The 26029-nt window shown below is 34.8% G+C and overlaps 1 protein-coding gene across 1 annotated transcript in view; it reads right to left on the bottom strand.

Annotated features, from left to right (window-relative positions):
• Positions 1–26029, bottom strand: part of LOC149796879 (exosome complex component RRP45-like) — a 48353-nt gene that overhangs the window by 7570 nt on the left and 14754 nt on the right. Inside the window, exons 6-12 of the mRNA XM_089961530.1 lie at positions 23873–23955; positions 23486–23618; positions 20736–20824; positions 16672–16836; positions 12770–12794; positions 2004–2145; positions 461–536 (exon numbers count right to left, since the gene is read on the bottom strand). Coding sequence (XP_089817656.1) covers positions 461–536; positions 2004–2145; positions 12770–12794; positions 16672–16836; positions 20736–20824; positions 23486–23618; positions 23873–23955 — 713 coding nt within the window. The remainder of the gene's footprint in view (positions 1–460; positions 537–2003; positions 2146–12769; positions 12795–16671; positions 16837–20735; positions 20825–23485; positions 23619–23872; positions 23956–26029) is intronic.

Raw genomic sequence — 26029 nt, 5'->3', positions numbered from 1 at the left:
GAACTCCTTCAACTTGATTCTGAGTTGATTATGGCTTTTGCTAGGTCTCTCATGGTGACACCGTACTTCTCAGCATGAGCGGAAGTAGTAACTGAGATATTCATGGGTTTTGCTGCCAATCCCTATTCCAAGGGGGAGGTTACTCTGCCCAAACACCACCTAGGTGTGCAGATAACTAAGCTCTTTTTTAGTTAAAAGTGTCATCTGGAAGGGCTGGATTTGCAAAGTAGCAATAATTCTTCTAAGGTATGATGACTGCATAAGGTGTTTAAAGAAGAAATCAAAATACATGTTTTAGAAAAAGTAAGGGACACTTATACTGAAAAACAAAGTACAAGTTTCAGAACCCAATTTAAAGGAAACTTATGCTGAAAATTGGCAAGCAAAGCACATATTTTACAGCAGAGTGTGAGGGTCACTTATGCTGAAAATCATCCAGAAGAGATTGCAAGGAACTTACTGGTGACTTATGATTTTCATATCTTGTCCTAGAACTATGGTTTCCTCCTCTTCACTATCATCACCCAGATCGCCATCTATAAGAAAAATTATTTTACTGAAATGGTAGGTGATATAATCATTTCATTTTTGCATAATCTTTTATTTTTGCACACAATGTTTTATTTGAACAAACGCATACAAAAGGTATTCAAAACTAATACTGAGCTTCACGAATTGACTGGTAAGAACAAAATTAAGAGCTGCACATTGTTTTTCTTTTATATCCTAGTAACATACAGAATAAAAAAATTCTTTATTCCTGAGAATATTTGTATAAACATGTTAATGTGATGTTTCAAACTCAGGGCAGGATGCTTTTGTTCATACATTAAATAATTTTCAGATCCCTGAATTATATATTCTTATTGGTGGCAATTAAGATGTAATATATTTTCACAGTTAAATTCATGACAAAAGGAACTAAAATTTAAATGGGAAATACATATTTTTTTACTAGTCACTACAGGAAATTTGTGCAACTCATTTCCAGGGTAATAGTGATGATACCAGGGACTTGGTTTCTCAAGTAAAAAAACTGCTGACATTAATAATTTAGCAATGAATCAAATATTTAGTAGGCAGGAAAAATAAATAATTAAAAGTAGGGAATTATAAATTTAAAAAAAACACTTTTAGAAATTTGGTGACAATAAATGTTACATGAGAACAAGACAAAGAATGGAAATTTCATGGAGTAGCCCTTTTTATGGTACATGTACCTAATACATCTTTAGGATTTCAAAATGGGAACCTGAGATTAAACTTTCAGACGTGTGAAAAGAACTGCCATCATGAGTAAATGGAAACTTTCCACAATAAAAAACAATCACTTTTAGAATTTTGGTGATGATAAATGTTACATGTGAACAAGATGCAGACTGAGATTTCATAGTGTAGCTCTTTTCTGATTTGTGTACCTAATAGTTGATTATAAGGGGCCTCCATAGGAATTCAGAATGAGGGTGAAACATCCTTACTTGTCATGTGGTTGAAACCAGCTAACCTGACAGTAAAACTTTAGAAGTGTTAAAAGAACTGGCATCGTGATTTAGATTGGCATGTGCAATGCCATCTAAATATTAAAAAAAGTGAATGAAAATTGCTGTTTTTGTTCACCATTGCATAAGTTTTTCATTGACTGAATGAAAATTTCTTTCTTCCCTTGGGTCTATCAGAACTGCAACTGCATAGTGCATCTGCTAAGAGCATTTTGAATATGTACGTGAACAATTCTTTCACAATGATATTTGATCTTTTTTAATTTACCACCTTGAAGCTAATGTGTGTTTCTTTTATCTGTTACCTCTAGCATAGAGATTTAATCTAAATTCCTCATTTGTGTCAGAGAAAGTTTAATTTGTGAATTTAACTGAGGTAAACAATTCTTGTTTGTGAAATTAGAACCCTGAGGCCCATAAATATCAAGAACTCTTTTCTTCTGAGGGAAAAATATGACAATAACTTCGGAAATTCTAGTGCCAACTTAGCCATATGGTACTGACCAGTGGCAGCAGCTGGCTTTTTGTGCTTGGACTTTGTTCCAGTCATCTTGGATTTGGCCTCAGTCTCCATCTCTTCTGCTTCCTCCCCATCTATGGTCCACTGGCTGGCACCACCCTGACCAATACTCCCAACACCCTTGTTCTGCATAGGCAAAAGTAACAGCATTGAGGCAAAAGTTTAAAGCCCTTGCTGATTCAGTGAGATTAATGTATTTTATACATGTTAATAAGTGAGATAAAGGTATTGTATACATATTATTAAGAGTCTGAAGCTCTTGCTAATAAGTGACATTAAGGTATTTTATTGATATTGATAAAAGTTAAAGCCCTTTCCTTTAAAGTGAGACAAAGGTATTTTATACATATTAATAACAGTTAAAGCCTTTTCCTTATAAGTGAGATAAAGGTATTTTATACATATTAATAACAGTTAAAGCCCTTGCCTATTAGGTAAGAATAAGGTATTTTACACATATTAATAACAGTTAAAGCCCTTGCCTATTAGGTGAGAATAAGGTATTTTACACATATTAATAACAGTTAAAGCCCTTGCCTATTAGGTGAGAATAAGGTATTTTACAGATATTAATAACAGTTAAAGCCCTTGCCTATTAGGTAAGAATAAGGTATTTTACACATATTAATAACAGTTAAAGCCCTTGCCTATTAGGTAAGAATAAGGTATTTTACACATATTAATAACAGTTAAAGCCCTTTCCTTTTAAGTGAGATAAAGGTATTTTATACATATTAATAACAGTTAAAGCCCTTGCCTATTAGGTAAGAATAAAGTATTTTACACATATTAATAACAGTTAAAGCCCTTTCAAGTGAGATAAAGGTATTTTATACATATTAATAACAGTTAAAGCCCTTGCCTATTAGGTGAGAATAAGGTATTTTACACATATTAATAACAGTTAAAGCCCTTGCCTATTAGGTAAGAATAAGGTATTTTACACATATTAATAACAGTTAAAGCCCTTTCCTTTTAAGTGAGATAAAGGTATTTTATACATATTAATAACAGTTAAAGCCCTTGCCTATTAGGTAAGAATAAGGTATTTTACACATATTAATAACAGTTAAAGCCCTTGCCTATTAGGTGAGAATAAGGTATTTTACACATATTAATAACAGTTAAAGCCCTTGCCTATTAGGTGAGAATAAGGTATTTTATACATATTAATAACAGTTAAAGCCCTTGCCTATTAGGTAAGAATAAGGTATTTTACACATATTAATAACAGTTAAAGCCCTTGCCTATTAGGTGAGAATAAGGTATTTTACACATATTAATAACAGTTAAAGCCCTTGCCTATTAGGTGAGAATATGGTATTTTACACATATTAATAACAGTTAAAGCCCTTGCCTATTAGGTAAGAATAAGGTATTTTACACATATTAATAACAGTTAAAGCCCTTGCCTATTAGGTGAGAATAAGGTATTTTACACATATTAATAACAGTTAAAGCCCTTGCCTATTAGGTAAGAATAAGGTATTTTACACATATTAATAACAGTTAAAGCCCTTGCCTATTAGGTGAGAATATGGTATTTTACACATATTAATAACTGTTAAAGCCCTTGCCTATTAGGTGAGAATAAGGTATTTTACACATATTAATAACAGTTAAAGCCCTTGCCTATTAGGTAAGAATAAGGTATTTTACACATATTAATAACAGTTAAAGCCCTTGCCTATTAGGTAAGAATAAGGTATTTTACACATATTAATAACAGTTAAAGCCCTTGCCTATTAGGTGAGAATATGGTATTTTACACATATTAATAACAGTTAAAGCCCTTGCCTATTAGGTAAGAATAAGGTATTTTACACATATTAATAACAGTTAAAGCCCTTGCCTATTAGGTAAGAATAAGGTATTTTACACATATTAATAACAGTTAAAGCCCTTGCCTATTAGGTGAGAATATGGTATTTTACACATATTAATAACTGTTAAAGCCCTTGCCTATTAGGTGAGAATAAGGTATTTTACACATATTAATAACAGCTGCTAATCAAAGGTTATGTTATATTAAAGTTTAAATAAAACTGTATCAGCATTATGAGTAAATCAACCTTATGTGTATTGTGTGATACATTAAGCAATTCTTATCAACTTTGGCTTTTTCCTAGTGATGCCACATTTCATGGAAAAAGATCATTTATGTGGATTTTTCAGTAATTATGTTTCTCCTAGAATACTTACTGATCACATTAATGTTAGTAATATAAACCTTCTTCCTCCCAAATCCAGACATCTCAAAAGATGAAAACTGGTCTTTCCAGTCTATATTATATATACATAGGGCAATAACTCTTTTCCTCTCCTTGCTATGGCCTGTTGGTACTAGTTTTAAGCTTAGCAAAACATTGTGAAAACATGATGTTCACATTGCAGATAGGATGGGAGGGTACTAAGTAATGTGATCAGGTAGATATTCAAATAGAGACAAATCTGCTTTCTCCTTTGAATATATTCCCTAAATCAAATTAACTTTAGGAAAAGAGGTAATAGGAGGTTGGAATGTTGAGTATTCTACCTATACCTTGGGTAAGCTTTGAGGGAAGAATGGGGGGGGATTCCTTGTATAAAGACTAATCCACTCTGCTGAATTGTAAGCAGCACAAGTGGATGTGATGTGGTTTATGTATGAGAAGAAGAAATAAGTGAAACCTTCTAATTCTTTACAACAGAATGGAATTGTGTCATATGGTCTGCATCATAAGGTCCAGGAACGATTCCACTTGTGAAACAGTTGGAGTGATTTAGGCCTATGCCAGTCAACATTTGCCCAACCAAGATTTTCTGCCATGATGATGGAAAGCATCATATGTCATGGAGTTGTAGCCATTAAAAGTAATTGGAGCCAACTTTTTCTCTTTTAACAGACAGAGAAAAAAGTTGGCTTAAAGGGATGATGTTACTGCCTTTGCACAGTCCCTGAAAACATGACACTCTCCCTATGAACCTTTAAAGTGGTGGGATTTCTTGCTCATGTGATTCTTTCCATGACTAAAGGGTTACATTATTTATGCTGCAGGGCTCTTCTGAGAAGAATCATGTGTGAAGGAGAAGTTGGTCCAGACAAGGCTGGAACATTTGGGCACGAGGCTGTCTGAAAAGATTTGGCTTGCCTATCTTCCAGAGCAGATCTATCACTATATCAAGGAGATCATTGATCCAGGACCTTTTGTACTAGAGATGGACAGATTTATTTTGCACTTCTGGCATCTCAATTTCTCTATAACATTTGGTCCCAAGACTGTGGGGGGGAGAGGGGGTAGGCAAAAGCCCACAAGCACTTCAAAAAGATAATAAGGGTGTCTACAGCCCCAGCTTTGGGATACAGTACTTGAGAGATGATACAAGAGCAAGGTGGGTAGTTTGTGATTCTACCTGGTTGCAAAAAGATTGATCATTGGATGTGCCCACAGCAGGCAAACCTGATGAAAGGCTAATGGATGGATGAACAATTCTGTTTGGAGAATCTGGCCCTTCCTGGACAGAGAATTGGTCAAGACGGTCAGTCTACCAGGAATATGGTAGATCTGGATGTGAAAGATGTGATGTGTGCACCAATGATGGGACTAGCAAACTAGGAAGTGGAGCTGGGGTGATTTGGTGCCAACCTGTTTGAGGAGGTGTGTCAATACCACCTAGATGTTAGACATTATGAGCACAACCTTGCAATGAAGACAGTCTCTCCAAAAATGAAATGATCTGATGATAGCTTTCATCTCCATGAGACTGATGTTGAGACTTGTGTCTCATTGGCTGCTGACTGTGTGGAATCCCAGCAACAGATGTGCTCCTCAAACCATAGGAACTTGAATCTGTACACACAGTCACATCCAATTGGGGTTGTTTCCTATGCATTCATGTCATGAGCCAGTTTTGGCTGTGCCACTGACCCTGGCACAATACTCATTACACTGATCTTCTAATTGAGTGGCACTGAGATAGGATGCCACTGAGACAGCAAGGCAATCTACAAAGGCACAATGGGATTAGCTCTACTGCTGCACTGAACTATCTCAGGAGTTGCAGATACTCCCTGGTTTTAATCCATTTCTTGTTGAAAATGGACCGGATGAGCTCAGTGATTTGGATCAACACAAGTGAGGAAGAAATACAAAATTGATTTAAAAAAAAAAAAGAAATTCCATACCCAGATGGATGAACCGCTTGGATGGACAAAGACTGGACTTTTCTCAATTAATCAGAAAACTGAGATGATTTAAAAGCAATAGGAGACCATTCTTTCCCTTGACAAGAATCAAACATGCCTTATGTTTCTGGAGGGTGTTTTCCAAGTATGCCCCCATCAAAGTAGATGAGGTCATATGGAACATGGAGATGACACTGTTGATTAGTTTTGTGAAGTCCAAGGCCTTATGTTCAAGCTAAAAGGAAGAGCACAAAACTGATAAAAACTTCCTCAGTTTACAAACAGAAGGAATTTCCATGAGGATGGATGGATGGGAACATGAAAATATCATCTGTCTGGCCAAGACTAATAGCAAACTCATTCAGAGAGATGGGGTGAAGATGGAAAAATTGTGTAAAATTGGCCCAAATGAATTGTGTTGCCACTTGCTGGCTTGTGACTCCATATTAAGCTGAATGCTCATACCATAAGTATTTTCTGTCTATGATTTCCCACATCTTTGTTTTTAGTGGGTGTTTTTTTACAGTACTGTACCATGTGTCTTCCAACCAAGTGGTGCACATGCTGCAAGTTTCTGATGATGAACACTTTGTACTGATGTAATATTGGCCATGAGCCCTCATGGGCCTTAAACTTCTGCATTTAACGCATTTTGTCTTCATGGGCCTAAAAATTATTGCATTTAACACATTTTGTCTTCATGTATATTCTGAAATGATAATGTAAATAAAATACTTTATGATTTGTCTGCATCAATAAATGCCAGAAACCACCATTACACATGTGGTGAAAAGTAAAAATGCAGTTTCTACAAAGCATGAACTACATCATGTCTGTAACAATCTTGCATGCAGAAGTAAGAGATCGCAGAAACAAAGTCAAAGTGAGAAAAGTCACATAAATATGGTTGAAAATAAGTTTTACAAATGTACAATATGCCACCTGCAGAATTAATTCAGAAAATATAAATATTGTCAATGGATTGATGATATTTAGTGCACACTTACAACGGATTTCAGAAGGTGATGTGATAAATGTATTATCAATTCACAGTGAAAACCTGAAACTAGAGTCACATGGCAACAGCAAGGGAAAGTAATGGGCAAGAATTATTGTCCATTGCCTACATATGTATTGACATGAAAGACGAATGTATGTCTTTTGGGAAGACTGGATTTGGGAGGTAATAGGGCTTACATTCTTAACATTAATATGATCAAAGAAAGTACTTAAAGGAGAAAGGAATTAACAGAAATATTGTACTAAAACAATCCTCTCAAGCTGATATGTGGAAATAACTAATTAAATTGGATCTGACAGCAATTATTGCATCCCTGATAGTCACATGCTTGTTTTTTCACACAATTACCAATTTTGTAAAAGTTTACAAAACTCAGCCACTTATACATGACAGTCTGAAGTTACAAAAGATACAGTATCATATTTATATTGTCTTGGACTCCATTAAAATTCTGTATAATAACCATCTGTTGTCAAACTTTCCTCTTTTTTTTTGCTTTTATGAGCACTAATTAGTTCCTTGTTTAAATTAAAGGCAACAATCCTTTAGAGCTTTGACAAAATTAGCTGGGTTTCTTTTGTGCCCGAAGTGTACAAAGCCACAAAGCCACAAAGCACAATATTTGGTTAAGGAATTTATTTTAGAACAAAAGTTGTTCTGTAAACCCTCCATTTTTCTTTTAGTCACAGTGGCCTTGACCCATAACCTCTTGACACTCAAAATCTATAGCCCTCTTCCTAATCTTAAACACAAGCCCTCTGCAGAGAAGTTTTGTGGTCTTGAACTAAAATTATTATGCAAAAAATACATTTCTTTTTCAGTTACAATAACCTTGACCTCTGACCCCAACACCAATAATATCTCTCTTTCTAAATCAAAGTGTAAGCCAATCACAAATATTGGTGAAGGTACATAGTCAAGAAGTTAACTTTCTGTGCAGATAACATTTTTCACTTCTGTCTACAGTAACCTTTACCACTAACCTTTTTAATCCCAAAATCAACAGCTTCAACCAGTTTAAGCTATCCACAAACTTTAATTCAAGTTATTGTACAGAAACCATTTTTCTTCATTTAGTCACAGTGACCTTGACTCTTGACCCCAATACTGATAACCATCTTTTTTAATCTCAGTGCAAGCCATACCCAAAATTTGGTCCACATTGGATATGTGGAACTAATATTATTGTGTGGAAATAATTCATGTTTTTTTTATCTCTACCACAGTGTGAAAATAATTCATATTTTTTTTATCTCTACCAAAGTGACCATGATCTTGGACCTTTCATCACCTTAACCCAAATGCAGGCTATTTACAAAGACTGATAATGGTAGATAGTAGAGAACTTAAGTTATTGTGCAGACACTTAATAAGGAATAGACAGACAGATAGACATCATAGCTTGATACACTCCATCTAATGGTGGATATATATAAACGTTTAACTGTGCCCATATTTAACGATATAACCAGTTATAACAATGTTCCAAAAACCTCAATTCGAAACAGACTGAGCTTCGTTTTTAAAGAGTGAAGAAAACTAAAAGTTTCAAATTAAAAAGAACTTTACAATAATGGATACTGAAAGCTGAACTAAACCTTTCTATTTAAACTCATCAGACAACTTTGTTGTATGGCATGTAAGTTTACAAGTATTCACAACATTAAACATACTGATCATATTAATCTCCTCCTCATAAGAATCTTCCAGTGGAATATTTGTTTTGGATTTTGTTGCAGCAGCTCAGCTGGTAAAATATCTGACTCATAATCCAAAAGTTGTAGATTCAACACCTACAATGGACAGTCCAATGTGGCTGCCTCAGTGTGCCTTGGAAATGGCAGTTAGCTCCCATTTCCACTGCATGATATATACAATAATGTGTTGAAAGTGCCATTAAAAATCAGCCAGTGAATGAAAATCTTTATGTTGTCCTTTCAACCATTTCATACAAACTTGTAAAAAAAAAGTGTAATATATTCATTGAGAACCTGCATAGTTGGTAAACACATTTAATTTTGGAGATTGCCGGACTTTTTATCACTGTTATCTTTCTAAATGAAATCTGAAGCGTCTTGTTCCAATGAATTAGCAGGTTCTTAATTTCCAGAATTTTAGAAGGATAATTAAGAGTCATCATTTTATCCTTGTTAGCTGAAAATTCACCCCTATAACAACAAATTCAGTACAACCCCAATTAAATTTACATTCAAGGCAATATTTCAAGATACTACCTGTTCTAATTCTGACCTGAACTAAATTTGTTTTTTCAACAATTATAAAACACAAAAGGCCAGACCAGTATTAATACTAAGACTTCAAAGATTTCTCTGAACCACCAATAATGAGTACTATCTCATCTGGAATAGTTACTCCTGTCATAGTGTGTTAATCCTTCTGATGATTACTGTGGATTGTTACCAATAGCATTAATCACCAATTTTGACCTAAAAAAAACCCAGGACATCTTCTCTAACAGTTAATGATCCACTTTGTTCCACATCAATCCGTGGAATATGTAGCCAGCAGAACTAGTACCTACTGCTCTAAATGGACACAGTCAAAACATCAATCCATGGAACATGTAGCCAGCAGAACTAGTACCTACTGCTCTAAATGGACACAGTCAAAACATCAATCCATGGAACATGTAGCCAGCAGAACTAGTACCTACTGCTCTAAATGGACACAGTCAAAACATCAATCCATGGAACATGTAGCCAGCAGAACTAGTACCTACTGCTCTAAATGGACACAGTCAAAACATCAATCCATGGAACATGTAGCCAGCAGAACTAGTACCTACTGCTCTAAATGGACACAGTCAAAACATCAATCCATGGAACATGTAGCCAGCAGAACTAGTACCTACTGCTTTAAATGGACACAGTCAAAACATCAATCCATGGAACATGTAGCCAGCAGAACTAGTACCTACTGCTCTAAATGGACACAGTCAAAACATCAATCCATGGAATATGTAGCCAGCAGAACTAGTACCTACTCCTCTAAATGGACACAGTCAAAACATCAATCCATGGAATATGTAGCCAGCAGAACTAGTACCTACTGCTCCAAATGGACAGCCAAAACAAGAGTCACTTGATGGGACTAATGCTCTAGTGAATGAAAAGAATTTCCAAGAATTCAAGATAAGGCATTTCTTCTTTCTAACTTCTGAGTGTTGAGTCCATCTATGGTATTCTTGAACAATAACATTTTCAAATAAGCTGCTGTGGCAGCAACCTTGCATGTAAGATGGACACCATTTTTATTTTAGGTAAGCTAGACATCACTGAAATTCTTTCGGTGAAAATTCCCTGCCAATATGACCATGCGTTCTGAAGGAATAGTGGTAATAAGATTTGCAGATGTCAGATCAGCATCATTTTCATTCAAGACTAACTAAATACCATAAGAAGCTTTCTGGTTAAAACACAAAAAAGTTGTAAATATGACTTTCTGTTTAAGAGTTGTGACAAGAAGATTGTTATGACGGCTTCCATGGTAGTCAAATTATAGGTCAGATTAGCACCATTTTCTGTCAGTGCCAACATACTGACCTAATGTTCCACCTAGAAGGAGCAGCACAAACAATAGTTTCAAGATAGCTGCCATGGTGAGACATAGTGGCTTTCTGACTGACATAATTTACATTTAGTACAAACTAGATACCATAAGAAGTCTTTTGGTGAAAACTCCATGTCAGTATAACTTTCCATCTAGAAGGAGTAGTGATAAAATTTTGAAGATGGCCACTGTGGTGACCATAATGGATATCAGATACGGCATTTTTTATTTAATGCCGTCTGGACATCATAAGGTCATTTAGTGAAAACCCTATGTTGATATGGACATCCAATCAGGAGTAATAGCAATAACAAGATTTTCAAGCTGGCTGATGTGTTGGCCGTTTTGGATGTCTAGGCAGCACCATTTTCAATTAGGACCAAATACGTTTTGGGATGATTATGTGTGTAAAGTTTCATGGCAATCCTACAAGTAGTTTAGGAGAGTAACAACAACAGACCATCACATAAGTTCTTCTAGTTTATGTGTGTGTGAGTGATTTTAATGTAGCTTTAACAATTTTTCATTCATATCACTGCGATGTCTGCAGTGTTGCAGTTTGGTGATGTCTAGCACTGGGGCATTATGCCGCAGACATGTAGCATGATGTCCCACTCAGTCACATTATCCTGACACAAGGCCGACCAGTCCAAACACTAACCTCTTAATGCTGAGCACCAAGCAAGGCAGCTGTTAGTACCATTTTATATAAGTCTTTGGTATGACTCGGCCGGGGATCAAACCCATGACCTCCCGCATCCGAGGTGGATGCTCTAACCACTAGGCCACCAGAGCAGTCTCTTCTAGTTTATAACCAGCAGATGTAGAATCTAATCCAATCATTCTATTTATATAGCAAGATAAGTGGAAATAATTATCAAAGTATCCATAGGCAATGACATGTCAGATTTTTCCTTCTCACATTTAAACAACTCACACACAAGTTTTTCTTCAAATTATGGCATGCAGATATCATGAAAGTCATTATCTTATATACCCTACACATATAATGATCTCTCTCATTAATCAATTGACAGAATTTACTATGGGGACTAAATCTTTCATCTGCAAGAGGGTACTTGTTCAAGGCACTGTTTCAACTGGCTACATATGCCAAAGGTTAATGTGAAATGAAGTTGATTGATGAAACCAACGAAGCAAAGTATATTTGGACATGTGTTAGAAGCTTCTTTTGAGCAATGATGCATGATAAATCTTCCCCAGTAAAAAATGAATAGCAAATTTTTATTGTGGTGGATGAGCACTGTTGAAGTGTTGGTAATTTCTGTTACAATTCTGAATTTTTAAAAAGCATACAATTAAGTTTCAGATGATATGGTGACAACATGTTATTTCCAATTAAAATAGTTTTTTCACTTACCATTTCAGGTATAAAATGATTATAATAATGATACAAGTTAGGTTACATATTCCAAAATTTAAAAAACCAATGTGAGGCATATTAAAATAGTTTTTTCACTTACCATTTCTGGTATAAAATCATTATAATAATGATACAAGTTAGGTTACATATTCCAAAATTAAAAAACCAATGTGAGACATATGCACTTTATTGAGTTTAAAAGTACAACATGCCCTTGTTATTATGCCACAAATCCAAGTCATATAAGTGGCCCACATTACAGGTAAAGTAGCATTTAAAAAAATACAATTTACTATGAAATGGGATCAACAATCACACCAGCCTTATAAAAGGAACTACTGTTTTGCTTAGGTGCCTTACAACATGAGAGAACTGTACTCTTTAATTTTTAAGTTTTGGATGAAACATCTGGATTTGGGAGTGCAGTACTAAGTTCTGAGAATTACTGATAATTTTGGCTTAATATTGGTAACCATGCTGGTTAGGGGGGGGCTTTTCTGTAGGATTTTAAACATTTTAATAACATTTAATTTACCACAAGTGCTGATATTTCAAAAGGTTAACTGTTGGATCTACTGATGGAAATTAGAAAATCATAAAGTTTACTTACCAGTACATGTACTACAGATTCATCACTGGAGCTGTAGTTAAGGAAAAAAATATACATGCAGATCTCCATTCCTATTACCAAATAAATGCAGATGTCCCCATTTCTATAAACAAACAAAAACAGATGCCTTCTTTCGTATAACCAAATAAATGCGTATGTCTCCATTCCTACAATCAAATAAATGCAGATGTCTCCATTCCTATAACCAAATAAATGTAGATGTATCCATTCCTCTAATGAAATAAGTGCAGACATCTCCATTCCTATAACCAAAAATGGGCAGATGTCTCCATTTGTATAACCAAATAAATGTAGATGTCTCCATTCCTATAACCAAACAAACACAGGTATCTTCATTCCTATAACCAAACAAATGCAAATGTCTCCATTCCAATAACCAAACAAAGAATGATAAATTTACTTTTATTTGTTGGCTACCCATTTTCACGGAATTTGTGAGTGTCACAAACAACAAATTTTAAGACCCAATATATGCAATGAATAAATATTTATAGCATTGTTCATGCAATTATTGAAAGTTTTGTTTTTGGTAAATCTACAAATAACAGCAATACTGAATTTAAAAGTGATATATTTTATTCAGCTTAAACCTTCTGTATTCCCACAAATAAATTCAAGCAGTTTTTGGCAAAATTTAAGGAATTTCCAACAGATGCAACAGCTTTAAGAATTTCTCAAGGATAAAACCAACTTTTTTTAATACAAAAGGTTTTCAAGGCAATCTCTCAAATTCAAGGATTTCTTAAGGTTGTATGAACCATGGCCTATGTAAACACAACACAACCCTTTTCAAAGATGAATTCAACAATGTGTGAAACCGTCAAACCTAAAACCTTTACAACTGGCACATTTTGTCAGTTTTTGAGTTTAGTGCGGTTTCTATAGATGTGAAAAAATTATATTTCTAAGCGCTTAAGTGAAAAGAGATTGTGTAATTATGCGACCGTGTGTCAGTGTTAAGTGCACAAAATTAAATAAGTTATTTTCTTTTGTTTCAAATACATGTATTTAATGATGAATTAGTTGTACAATATATATCTGTTCTGAAAATCACATCCTGTCACATGAATAAATTGTCACATGAATAAATAAAGTTGTTTCAACATGAAATACAGTATTCATCATAAGAAACATCTGAGGAATGAGATACCTTTATAACTTCACCATACATTCATCATATTTATGACATTTTGGGACAATTTCTGGATATCACTACAGTACTGCTAACTGAACTAATTTGTTACAGCATGTGTCAGGAATTTAGCAGTTAAAATGTATTTACACGTTCGAGTTGAGTTTCAGTTGTATGGATTGTTTTAAAACATAAAATTAAAATTTGCAGGTGAAATTTGTTTTGGTAGTCAGGAGTTTTGGAGTTTTGGTTTGCTGAGAAAAAAATGATCATATTAAAGATGGAAAAATTGAAGAGAAAATTTGGTCTTGAGGAGATTCCAGTACATTGAAGTTTAAGTTTCACTGTGCTGACAACAACATTGTTCTTTGCAAAACCATGATAATTAATACTCAGGAAAATGTCTGACTTCACAGCATTCCTCCCTGAGCAAGCAATGTCATTTTGAATTTATCACATGACTACTGTTTTATTCATCTTAATATATCATATGATAATTTTTATATGCCATACATATTTGCTTGTTAAGTCAAACACTAAACAGAAAAAAACAGATGTTCAATGCATAATACACTGGCAGAAATGGGTTCATGCAGTTTGTTAGGAGTAATCAGCGGAACAAACAATACAGACCCTTATCTGATGATGCATCATGCAATGGCATATCAGGGTCTATGCAGTCTGTAGTTGGACATGACTTGTGAGTGAGTATATACAGTTGGGATACAGAATGTGAGCGGCAACCATTAGCAGCATTTGAACCTGTCTCTAGATTTCGTATGTACAATCCTGATGAAGAGTGCAATAAAGTCATGTGAACTTGATCCAATTCCAACATCACTGCTTCTTGAGTGCTTAGATCCAGTATTGCCTTGACTAACTGATGCTAGTAATACTTCTCTCTCATCAGGAAAATTCCCATCATTTTTCAAAACTACCATTGTAAAGCCTCTGCTGAAGAAACCAACACTAGACCATAACAATTTAAAGAACCAGTTTCTAATCTCCCATTCATATAAAAAATCTTAGAAAAGGTTGTGCTATCCCAGTTTGTATCTCATCTGAATTCAAACAGTCTTTTTAGCAATGTACAATCTGCATATCGCCCTTGCCACAGTACTGAAACTACTCTTCCAAGAGTAGTTAATGACATTCTTTCTGCGTTGGATAGCGGAAAGATTACAGTCCTCACCCTCCTTGATTTGTCTGCAGCATTTGACACAACAGACCATTATATATTACTTCACCGTCTCCAGCATGTATTTGGCATTCATGATACAGCCTTACTGTGGTTCAAGTCCTACTTGGTCAACAGGACACAAATTGTGTCTGCAAATGGAATACACTCCAGCCCAGTTGATCTATGTTGTGGTGTTCATCATCAGGTCTTTGAAGAATCCAGTATAAAATGTGACCGTGTTTATGGGTAGGTTGGTTAACTGTTTCAGGTTGAAAACATTAATGGAATCTATGAGTTTTGATGTATTTGGGTTTCTGGGACAGTAAAAGTGAAAGTTGAAATCTCCAAGAATAACCAGGTTGCCACCTATCAAATTTCCATAGTCCAGGAGATGAAGTTGATTGGAACCGGGTGATGGTGCAATCCATAATCTTGTTAAAAACCCAAGGGCTGATGTTGAGGCCAAAAGGTAAGACTTCAAACTGATAAACCGTGTTGCAATAAGCAAAACAGAATTTCTGTGATGAGGGGTGGATAGGGATGTGAAAATATGCATCAGTCCATAAAGCCAGAGGATGATGAGGCTTGAGCGATGTTGACCACAGAAATGCATCACACTGTATCTAGTCTAAGCTGGCCAAAGCAGTCAATGCATTGACCATTGCATGGTGTGCTGCCTGGTTAATGACTCTCGCAATTTGGGCTGCCAACTCCCAAGTGTGGTGATTGCCGGATTTCTCCACAAGATGGAAAATTGTCAATGAGACCAAATCTAACACTGAAGACATAGCAATGATATACCAGACTAGCTTTGACATGATATGAACACATTTTTGTCCACTGTAAAATGGGCATGTGCACATCTGATAGATTTTTGTCAGGGGCAATCAATACTGAAGGTACTAAAACTTGGTAAAGAATTTTGTAAGGTCTCTCTTGAGAGAGCATGCAGCATGGCATGAGTGGAAGCAGTAACTGAGATATTCACTGGGAGATCACTCTGACTAACTGCCACCTTGGTGGGCAGATAACTTTAAGCTTTTTTAAGTTAAAGGCTTTATTTGGGAACTTGCAAGGTAGTAGTAGTTCTCCTATGGTGTTATGATTGGGTAATGTATTAAAGAAGAAATAAAAAGTATTCTAAGTAACCAATAGAACACTGCATGCCAAATGCTTGAAAGGAATAAATCCATCCACGCCAAAAAAGACAAAAAATTTGTATAAAAAAGAAAACAGAAAATAGAAACAATGGCAAAAATTAACTATGTATCTAAACCCCATTAGTTCTGGAAGTACTACCAATGCAATTATACAAAAACAAAATTTTGATGCATGTGAGACCATTTTTTAAATATGCTCCTGAGATGAGACTCCTGTGAATTTATTATATGTTTGTTGGTATAAATTTTCATAGATTTAATGATAACTGCATACCTGATATAAAGACCCAACCAACAGCACAACCTCTTCTTATACAACCTGCAATATTGGTATTAAGTACTGACACAAATTTTATTTTCACAAAGCCATGAAACTGTATGCCCACAAAATAAATGAATAAAAGGATACTCTTCTATGGTGTCTGATGGTGTCTCACTTTCTTGGTCACTGAGTACAAGTGCTGAAGCTTGTTCTTCAGCCTCTTCCATATTGATTTCTGACCCCTTCATCTGATTGGATGTAACTTTTTCTGTCGATATAGATTCTGCAAAGCCAAATTTTCCTCCACTAGCCCTATAGAGAATTTTAAAATAAAATTACATGGTTTACCTCAATTCATCAAAGATGACCTCTCACTCAATCAGTAAACATACAGGGATTAATGCAAATTTTTCTTGTGTATTTTTGTTTGTGTAACATAGTTTGCCCATGAGTGAATGATCTTGTTTTCCAGTGTTGAACATCCTAATTCACATGTGGCCTTGATTCTGATTCATGGACTATTTTTATCTTTCTATTACAGGCAGTGTACACAAAGTAGCAAAATCATCTAATTACCATCAGAAAGTTAAACATGTTTTCACAAGATAAACATTGCAACATATTTATATACTAAAATGAGCAGTGGTTTAAGTTAAGTGTCCCACAAACAGGCCATTTTGCACTCATCAACTAGCTACATGTACTCTTCTTGGAGAAAAAAAGGTCGTAATTATTTGTAAACATTCATCTTCTTATTATTAATTTTGAAGGGAAAATCAGTTGCATACAAAAACTGAATCAATTACTTCTTGTGTATGTCTGGTTGAATTTTATTGATGATAAAGGACTATATATTTTGACTTGCTTACATCTGTATCATTGCACAATGCTATCTGCACTGCACAGTTCAGATGCTGTGTATTGCCATTACCACAACCATTTCATCCACTTGAATGCTAAAATGTAAATGTCACTTACACTTGTATATCTTTCTTTCATTTGCTATCTTAAGGATAGTTTCATGTTTTGCTGTTTCAAAGTTATGCCTGTATTCACAATATACCTTTCTGACTTCAACCATCATTGCTTTATTCACAAATATGAGAAAAAAAATGCTTCATTAGGCTTCAGTGTAGGATAGGAAAAGTTGACCCCCAGGATCAATATTCTGCATCAGACACTCAACAAAGTCCAATACAAAATTCTGACCCTGCTGACATTTTTCTATCCTACACCAATGAATATAACAGATTCTATTAATTCCACCAATGAATATGGCAGATTCTATTAATCCCATCAACGAATATTAAAGATTCTATTGATCCCACCAATGAATATGGCTGAATCTATTAATCCCACCAACGAATATCAAAGATTCTATTAATCCCACCAAAGAATATCAAAGATTCTATTTATCCCACCAATGAATATGATGGATTCTATTTTGCATCAGACATTCTACAAAGTCTCATGCCCAATGCAAAATTTTGGCCTGGGTAGATGGGGAAGAATTACACTGTTACAGCATTGGTAATGATCCATAAGACTGTTTTGAAATAAGTGTGTGTGTGTGTGATTTGGATTTTTAATATAGCTTTAACAATTTTTCAGTCATATCACTACGATGTCTGCAGTGTGACAGTTTATAGTGATGTCTAGCACTGGGACATCATGCCATAGACATGTAGCATGATGTCCCACCCAGTCACATTATCCTGACACCAGGCTGGCCAGTCCTACCACTAACTTCTTAATGCTGAGTGAGCACCAAGCGAGACAGCTGTTAGCACCATTTTTGTAAGTCCTTGGTATGACTCGGCCGGGGATCGAACCCATGACCTTCCGCATCTGAGGCTGATGCTCTAACCACTAGACTACCAGAGCGGTGTTTAGAAATGAGACATATTACTTAACTAGTGATTTTGCGGGTAGAAAATACCCTCATCAGCATATATGACAGATCCTATCATTTCCATATTTTAAAGTTTACTTTAGTTTTGCATAGATCACTCACCTTAAAGGGTAAGGTCAAACATGAAATAATATTATATTCGTGTTCAGTAGCAAACTAGATGCCTATTAAGGTGGAAAGAGGAATTTTCGTATCTGAATAGTTAGTAAGAATTTTTATGAAATTTAGTGATCAGAAATTTATTGTAGTGAAATGGGTTAACCAATAAGGATAGAACTAAAAACGTAGCTTTCTTGCTCTGGGTAATTCATGATTATTAGAATTTTCCTTTACTCAGGGCACAAATATCTTATAGTTCACAATTTTTGGCAATATCACACTGCCTTCATCAGTAACTACTGTTGATCATGAGACCATTATGTCACATGATGAACAGTAATCACTGATGAAGGCATTGTGATATTGCTGAAAGTATTTAATGTTATGATATTTATGCCAAACATTTATGTAATAAATAATTTATACTGATTTGAATACTCTTAGAACCTGTATGTGTGTGATTTAGATTTTTAACATAAGCTTTATCAATTTTCCAGTCATTCCAGTCTTGTCGGTACGATGTTTGCAGTGTGGCAGTTTAAAGTGATGTCTAGCACTGGGGCATCATGCTGCAGATATGTAGCATGATGTCCCACCCAGTCACATTATCCTGACACCAGGATGACCAGTTCTAACACTAACCTCTTAATGCTGAGTACCTAGCAAGGCAGCTGTTAGTACCATTTTTTGAAGTCTCTGGTATGACTCGGCTGGGGTTTGAACCCACGATCTCAAGCATTCGGGGTAGACCCTCTAACCACTAGGCTACCGGAACGGTCCTTGAACCCGTATGTAATGGTAATACAATATTTTTTGTAAAAACCCATACATTAGTATAAATACAAGCTATCACGAAGAAAAACACAAAAAAATCATTAAGTTTTACTATCTGTAGAAACTATCAACATACATGTACCAGTATCAGCTGGTGAATCACAAAAATCACTTTATGTGAAAATGTCTTTGTTCAATAACCTAAATGAGTTTATTTGGATGTAAAGAATGTCAATAGTCATCTGTTTTCTGTTAATCTGGAATTGCCTACTCATGTGTTTCTATCAAAATCATTTTTTGATCAGTCTTTTGTTATTACATCTCACCTCTGCTAAAGAACTGCCAATTTGTAATCAAAGACTCAAAAACCATCATCGCCCACATTTTGATCCAATTATTACTTATAACACTTCAAAAAACATCCCCCATTTGGCCTAATCTCTCCAGATTACAACAGAAAGGTAATCACTTAACAACTTGATGTGTACATATGTTAGCTTTAATCCCATGACTCAGCCAAGCATCACTACACAGGCTACAATGACTGCTGGAACAGTTCTGGTAACCAAAAGACCAGTTCGGCTTATTTTGGAATGTGTAGATAGAACGTGTGAAAATACCATTTTGGAGGCTCCCAATTTACAAAAGAATCTATTAATTTTTAAATGCAGCAGATTTCACCTAAATCACTGTATGTGCGATTGACAGCTGTAACAATTATTTTTGTCCTTCCACTGGCAGAATAACATGGATGTTAAAGATAAGTGAGCATTAAATTATAGCTCAAGCAATCTGTTCCTCATTCAAAGGTCACATGCTTTGATAGAAGTATGGCAAGTAGCCGATCTTCATAAAGATAAGGGCATACATGGGATATATAGTAATAATTTACGGATCTTTCAAAAACTTGAAAATTCAATACTGCATTTCATAAGTGACTGATGGTTTCTAAGGCAGATTGGATACTTTGTTTCAACAAGCCTCATGTGTACTTCACTTAGAATACAGGAGTGGCCAGATCTGAAATGAGATTGGACCCAGGTTAACACATCTTTTTAGTACTGACTGCCATTGTTTATCTGGCTCCAGCGTGTCATTTGATAAAAACCTCATAATTCAGCTCATTTTCTCAGGCAGACCACACAAACCAAATGCAGTAACCAATTAAACATTGTAACAAAAGAATGTTATAAGAAAAGATTTTGGAATACTTATTAATTAGGACTTTGGCAAGGGAATTTAAACTCAAACATTACAGAAAAGATAAAAGTGTATCCAATAATGTAATAAACAATCTTCATGTATTCAAGTTTAATATCTTTGCTATTGTCCTTAAACTGATTAGGGATGGATGGATGTGTAAATGTATGGATATACTGCAGCAAAACAATATGCCTCTTCTGGTATTGCAATTATAAACAAGTACCTGACTTGTCTGTCATTATCCAGGGCCTTGTGAATCAGTTCTGTCATTTCTGTTACCTTGACAACTGCAATATTAGAACATCTTAGCACCTGAAACGTAATTCATATTTCACTTGACATCAGCCTATAAAAGTTGCTTTTCCAAAATCAATTTCATGTATTATTCCTGGCTAATTTAGACATGAACAAGAAACATGATGTTAAGAAGCACAAAACAATGTTTTCTTCCTTCAGGTCTTGAAGTCAACCTTAGTTGTTTTGCTCCATTCTCAATGAAATTTATTTGAGACACTTGCCAGTGGCAAGTGGCTTTTAAAATTACTTGCAGTGCCTTACAATCCCCTTATCTTACAAGGGTAATTTTTTATACACCCACCCCATCCTGAAAAATTAAATAGTCTGCCCCTTATACTTGTGATTTTATTCACAAGACTGAACCCTCCTTCATATCCTGCTGATGATGCGCTGACTACAAGGTTTCCAACAATTTCACAATTTCTGCATTCTCTGGTGGTGAATTCTGAATAATTGTGGCACACACCTCTGCTCTTCCAATATCAAATTCTACACTTTCAGCTTTGCTGTCAGGCTGATGGTTAACCTGTGTATTTTGTCATGAACTATGGGATCTCAGGGACATTTTGTTTTCTGAACACTGCAAAAATGTCAATGTTTCCCTATCACAGATGAAAACAGAAATGAAGTCCGAGAGGCACTATATTAAACAGTAAAAATGTTAGCTTCTCGTTTTGTCATTAGTTCAGTGCCATGTATGTATCATAATTAAAGACAACAATCACTCCATATCAATAGAATTAGTGGCTACCAAGTTTTTGAATGAAATAGATTACAATATAATGTAATAATCTCAGTTCATTTAGAGTGAAAATATTGTATTCAGGTTTTTTATAAGTCACCAGTGTCTTAGCTTAGCTTAATTGTCAAACAATTGCATAATTGTGTGTGTGTGTTTGTGATTTGGATTTTTAGCGTAGCTTAAAAATATTTCAGTCATATCGCCATGATGTCTGCAGTGTGGCAGTTTATAATGATGTCTAGCACTGAAGCATTATGGCACAGACATGTAGCATGATGTCCCATCCAGTCACATTATACTGACACCAGGCCAACCAGTCCTAACACTAACCTCTTAATGCTGAGCGCCAAGTGAGGCAGTTATTAGTACCATTTTTGTAAGTCTTTGGTATGACTCGTCCAGGGATCGAACCCACAACCTCCCGCATTTGAGGCAGATGCTCTAACCAATAGGCCACCAGAGTGGTCACAATTGCATAGGTAATGCTCAATATATTTAAAAGCATATCATGATCAAATGACAGTTTATTGTTTTTCATACTGTACAAGCAAGCGCTAATTTATGGGAGACCAAAGAAATATGGAGAATTGAAAGCAGTGTTCCTCATTCATTGATCACATTGTTTGTTTCATACACACAAAGTCTGTAGCATTGAATTCAGTTAAGATGATCTTCATAATATTTACCAGCGTCTTACAAAAACTTCAAAAACAAAATCAAAATGATGCATTTCATCAGTGGGTGCAAGGTTTCTTTCAGAACAATTAGATAACATTTTCTTGGGCAGGCATGACAGACAACTCACTTAGAATATAAAAGAGGCCCGATCTAGGTTCAGAGGACCTTGAGTGTTGTCTATCAGATTGTCTGAGCTCTGACCAGCATACTCAATTGGCAAAATGTTGATCAAGCGGTTTTGTCACACAACCAGTGAAAATAAGAGTGTCAAATCTCGTCTGTAACTGGTGCATATATACAAAGTGTTTCATTAGTAATCATACTTCAAGCAATAGCATTTTACAGCGGGATTAATCATGCATAAATAAAAGGATACCTGCTTTCATTAGGATTCAAATTTCAGACAAGTTTCACTTCAATGAAGAATCGATTTGAATAAGTATTAAATCTAACTTTCATACACTAGTATCATTCATTTTTCTTTCTTTCATTTTCGGTAATACTAGTTTATGAATTCCCTATGCTTTTTGGCATTTCCCTTTATCCTTACTTACCTCGCAACATATAAATTTAAGCTACTTAGTGGAAATTACAACTACTGGATACAATATTAATTTATTATTATTTATAATTCCATTTTTAAGGGTTTAAATAAAACAATGTAAATGCTAATATCTTATTACTTGATTGCAGAAATAACCTGGATTTACCAAATATCACTGTTGATTTCCAGTAAAGAAACACTGTTAGAAAATGGGGGGGAGGGGTTTTATTATCGTATGTGGCTAATTTTTCATTGGGTCTTTAAATTCATGGTTCAATGCAACCATAAAATCCATGAAAACTGGTACAAAACAAAATTTTTGAAATCACTGTATGTAATGGTAGTACTATAGTCCAAACCTAAAAGTGATCAGTTAGTAAATAAGATGCACTCAGTCTTGTAAAACTAATAACATGAGCAAAGCTCATTAACCAATAAAAACAAGGCTGTTAATCAAATTCTGACTCTTTAAGTACCTGTAAGTAGTTAAAATCTCTGTGTATCTACTTAATTAGAGCATGAAGTCATCAAAATGGATACACTATTTTCAACAGTTTATTTGATATTTTACTGACAAAACGTTCTGACACTGATTTTAAAAAAATGCCTGGATTACAAACATGAACAGTTGAGTCTGAAGTCTGTAGATTTTGTTCAGTTTCATATTAAGGTTTCTACATTACTCATTTCACTTACTAAAATCACATCTCACCTGATCCTTTTCCAACTGAATGTCTCCTGTAATTTGCAGTGTGCATATTTCTCTGTGTTTATTCATTCCTATTACCATCTTTCCATCCATCACTTTTTCTTCAAGGTCTGTTGGGTCCACCACAAGATATTTTCTGCAAAGGAGAAAAAATGGCTAATAATGTCAGTTATAAATGTTGATAAGTAGGTCATATAAGTGCATGCCACTATCAGTGTCTATTTCCTAACTAAATCTTAAGGTAGAAATTATCCTCCTCCATTTGAAACAAGAGTACCTTGAGGAGACTAATACTCTAATGGGCAAAAGGAATTTATAGGAATTCAAGATAAGACCATAAGATTCAAGCACCATCCTAGCCATGGATATATGATTCATTGAAACCCTTACCCTTGTTCAAAGAAAGCAAAAGTGACGCAGAGAGGCATATGATGAACACTTAGTGGAACAGGATCTCTTTCCTCAACGGGGTGCTGTGAAAGAAAAAACAAATGAAGTCAAACCCAATATTGCAGGTCTTTATTATAAGCAGCCACCTGTATATAAAGGAAGAGCAAAATAAATAAACAAAGACTTGCCAAAGCAGAAATTAAATAGATGAATTTTTCAATGTGATACAGATGCTCTGACCAATATAATGAATTACAAGGGCAAAGTTTTCAGTCAATCTGTGGCTAAAACCCACTAAAAAAACATTCAAAAACAGATCAAAATCAAACTTGACCTACATCTTCTTTTTGTAAAACCTTATATAATATTCTGTTTCAATCCATGCAGTCTATTAAATAGAAGTGAAACTATATGTGCCCCCCCATATGACTAGATGGACATGGGAAACACAAAATACCATCTTCACAGATATGGTGGCTGCAAGAAAAACATTGCTTGACCGTGCTAACTGTAATAACATAAACATGATTCAACTCAAACAAACTTAGTACTTACACAATTATATAAAACAATATAAACAATATTATCATACTTCAAATGTATAACCTATAACATGTGGTTAGAAAAACCTGAGCTCATTAACTAAGTCAGAGTTGCTAGGCAACTCATTAACTAAGTCACAGTTGCTAGGCAACTCATTAACTAAGTCACTGTTACAAGGCTATGTTACAGAAGAATACCAAATGAAACAAGTTATTTCACTGATCAGCAAAAGTGTCATCATGTGATGACTATAATGTCAATCTGTTCTGATGTTTACCTACGGCTTGTCTACTGCTTTGTAAAACACAAAGTTCAATTAGTTTTATTGGGTTATACAATGAAATTTTTTTAAAAAGAACTACTTTTAAATTTTAATTACAATTTAAATCAGGAATATCTTCCCTGAAAATGGCTTCAAATCTAGTCTAAGACTTGCTCATGTGATGTAATCCAACATGTGGACTATGATTTTATCACATGGGACAGAGTCCTGCTGGCATGTCTATTGCCATTAACTGTTTCAAAGACTGTGCATCTCTGTTGCCAGGCGATAGTTATAGAACTTGTCTTGTGAGACCACTCATTCTGCCAACAAAAAGTAGTCGCTCAAGACAGGTGGTCTCTTATAACAGGTTTGTGCAAGATTACCATTTTCAAGGTCACAATGAAGCAGATTAAAGAAGGGAAAATATCCACAATTGCTGTACATGCATTTTATTTGTTATTCATAGTTCTTATGAAAATAATGCAAATAGTTCATCTTAAAGTAATTTTGTACTGCAATAAAGATATATATCACAAAACATTTATAACTATATCTGAAGATCATGTGGACATTTAGGTTACCATATGAATTTCAAAATTAATAAGGTAATATTTATTTTATCCTGTCCATAAATTAACTGGACATATCCATAAATTTCTGACTCATTCCAAATCTATCATAAGAACTGCACAGTTATTTATAACATATACTTATCCTGTATATGAAGTAGTGGCTTTGATCAAGCTTTGGGTAAATATGAATATGTATGTACCAATGAATGAGATGAAAAGACAGAATTAATCGATTCAGAAACAAAATAAATTTATTTAAAGACAGAAACAAAATACCTAATTCACTGAAGACATAAAGAGATTAATTTGATAACAAAATGTTTAAAAGGCCTGCACCACAGTGAAAACAGATGATGACTTGTTGCAGGTTTTAAAAAGGTTAATATAAAAGAAATCAACAAACAGCATGAATATTTTATAGTGACAACTGAATATTGAAAACAATAATCACTTATTAAAGACAAGGACACAGACCTCATTCATCCCATGCATTATCGATCAAATCCACAAACGACATACTTGATGCTACAATGAAGCCCTTTCAAGAGAGTTCTCACTGAGGCATTGTCAGAGTTTTTTGGTTATCACAAATAAAAATAGACAATACAAAACCACTGAAGTGGAACAGCCTCATTAAAAGAGGCAATGGTTAATCATAATGGGATTTACAGGACTTTGGCACTACAGTGATGGTAAGTAACTAAAAAATTATGGCAGAGGAGAAATCAAAACAAAAAATTTCATAATTTTCAATCTGATCAGATCATATCATTTGAA

This window comes from Sinohyriopsis cumingii, chromosome 6, assembly GCF_028554795.1.
Source record: "Sinohyriopsis cumingii isolate HCF-2022 chromosome 6, ASM2855479v2, whole genome shotgun sequence".
Lineage (NCBI taxonomy): Eukaryota > Metazoa > Mollusca > Bivalvia > Unionida > Unionidae > Sinohyriopsis > Sinohyriopsis cumingii.
This window is presented reverse-complemented; position numbering and strand designations above follow the sequence as displayed.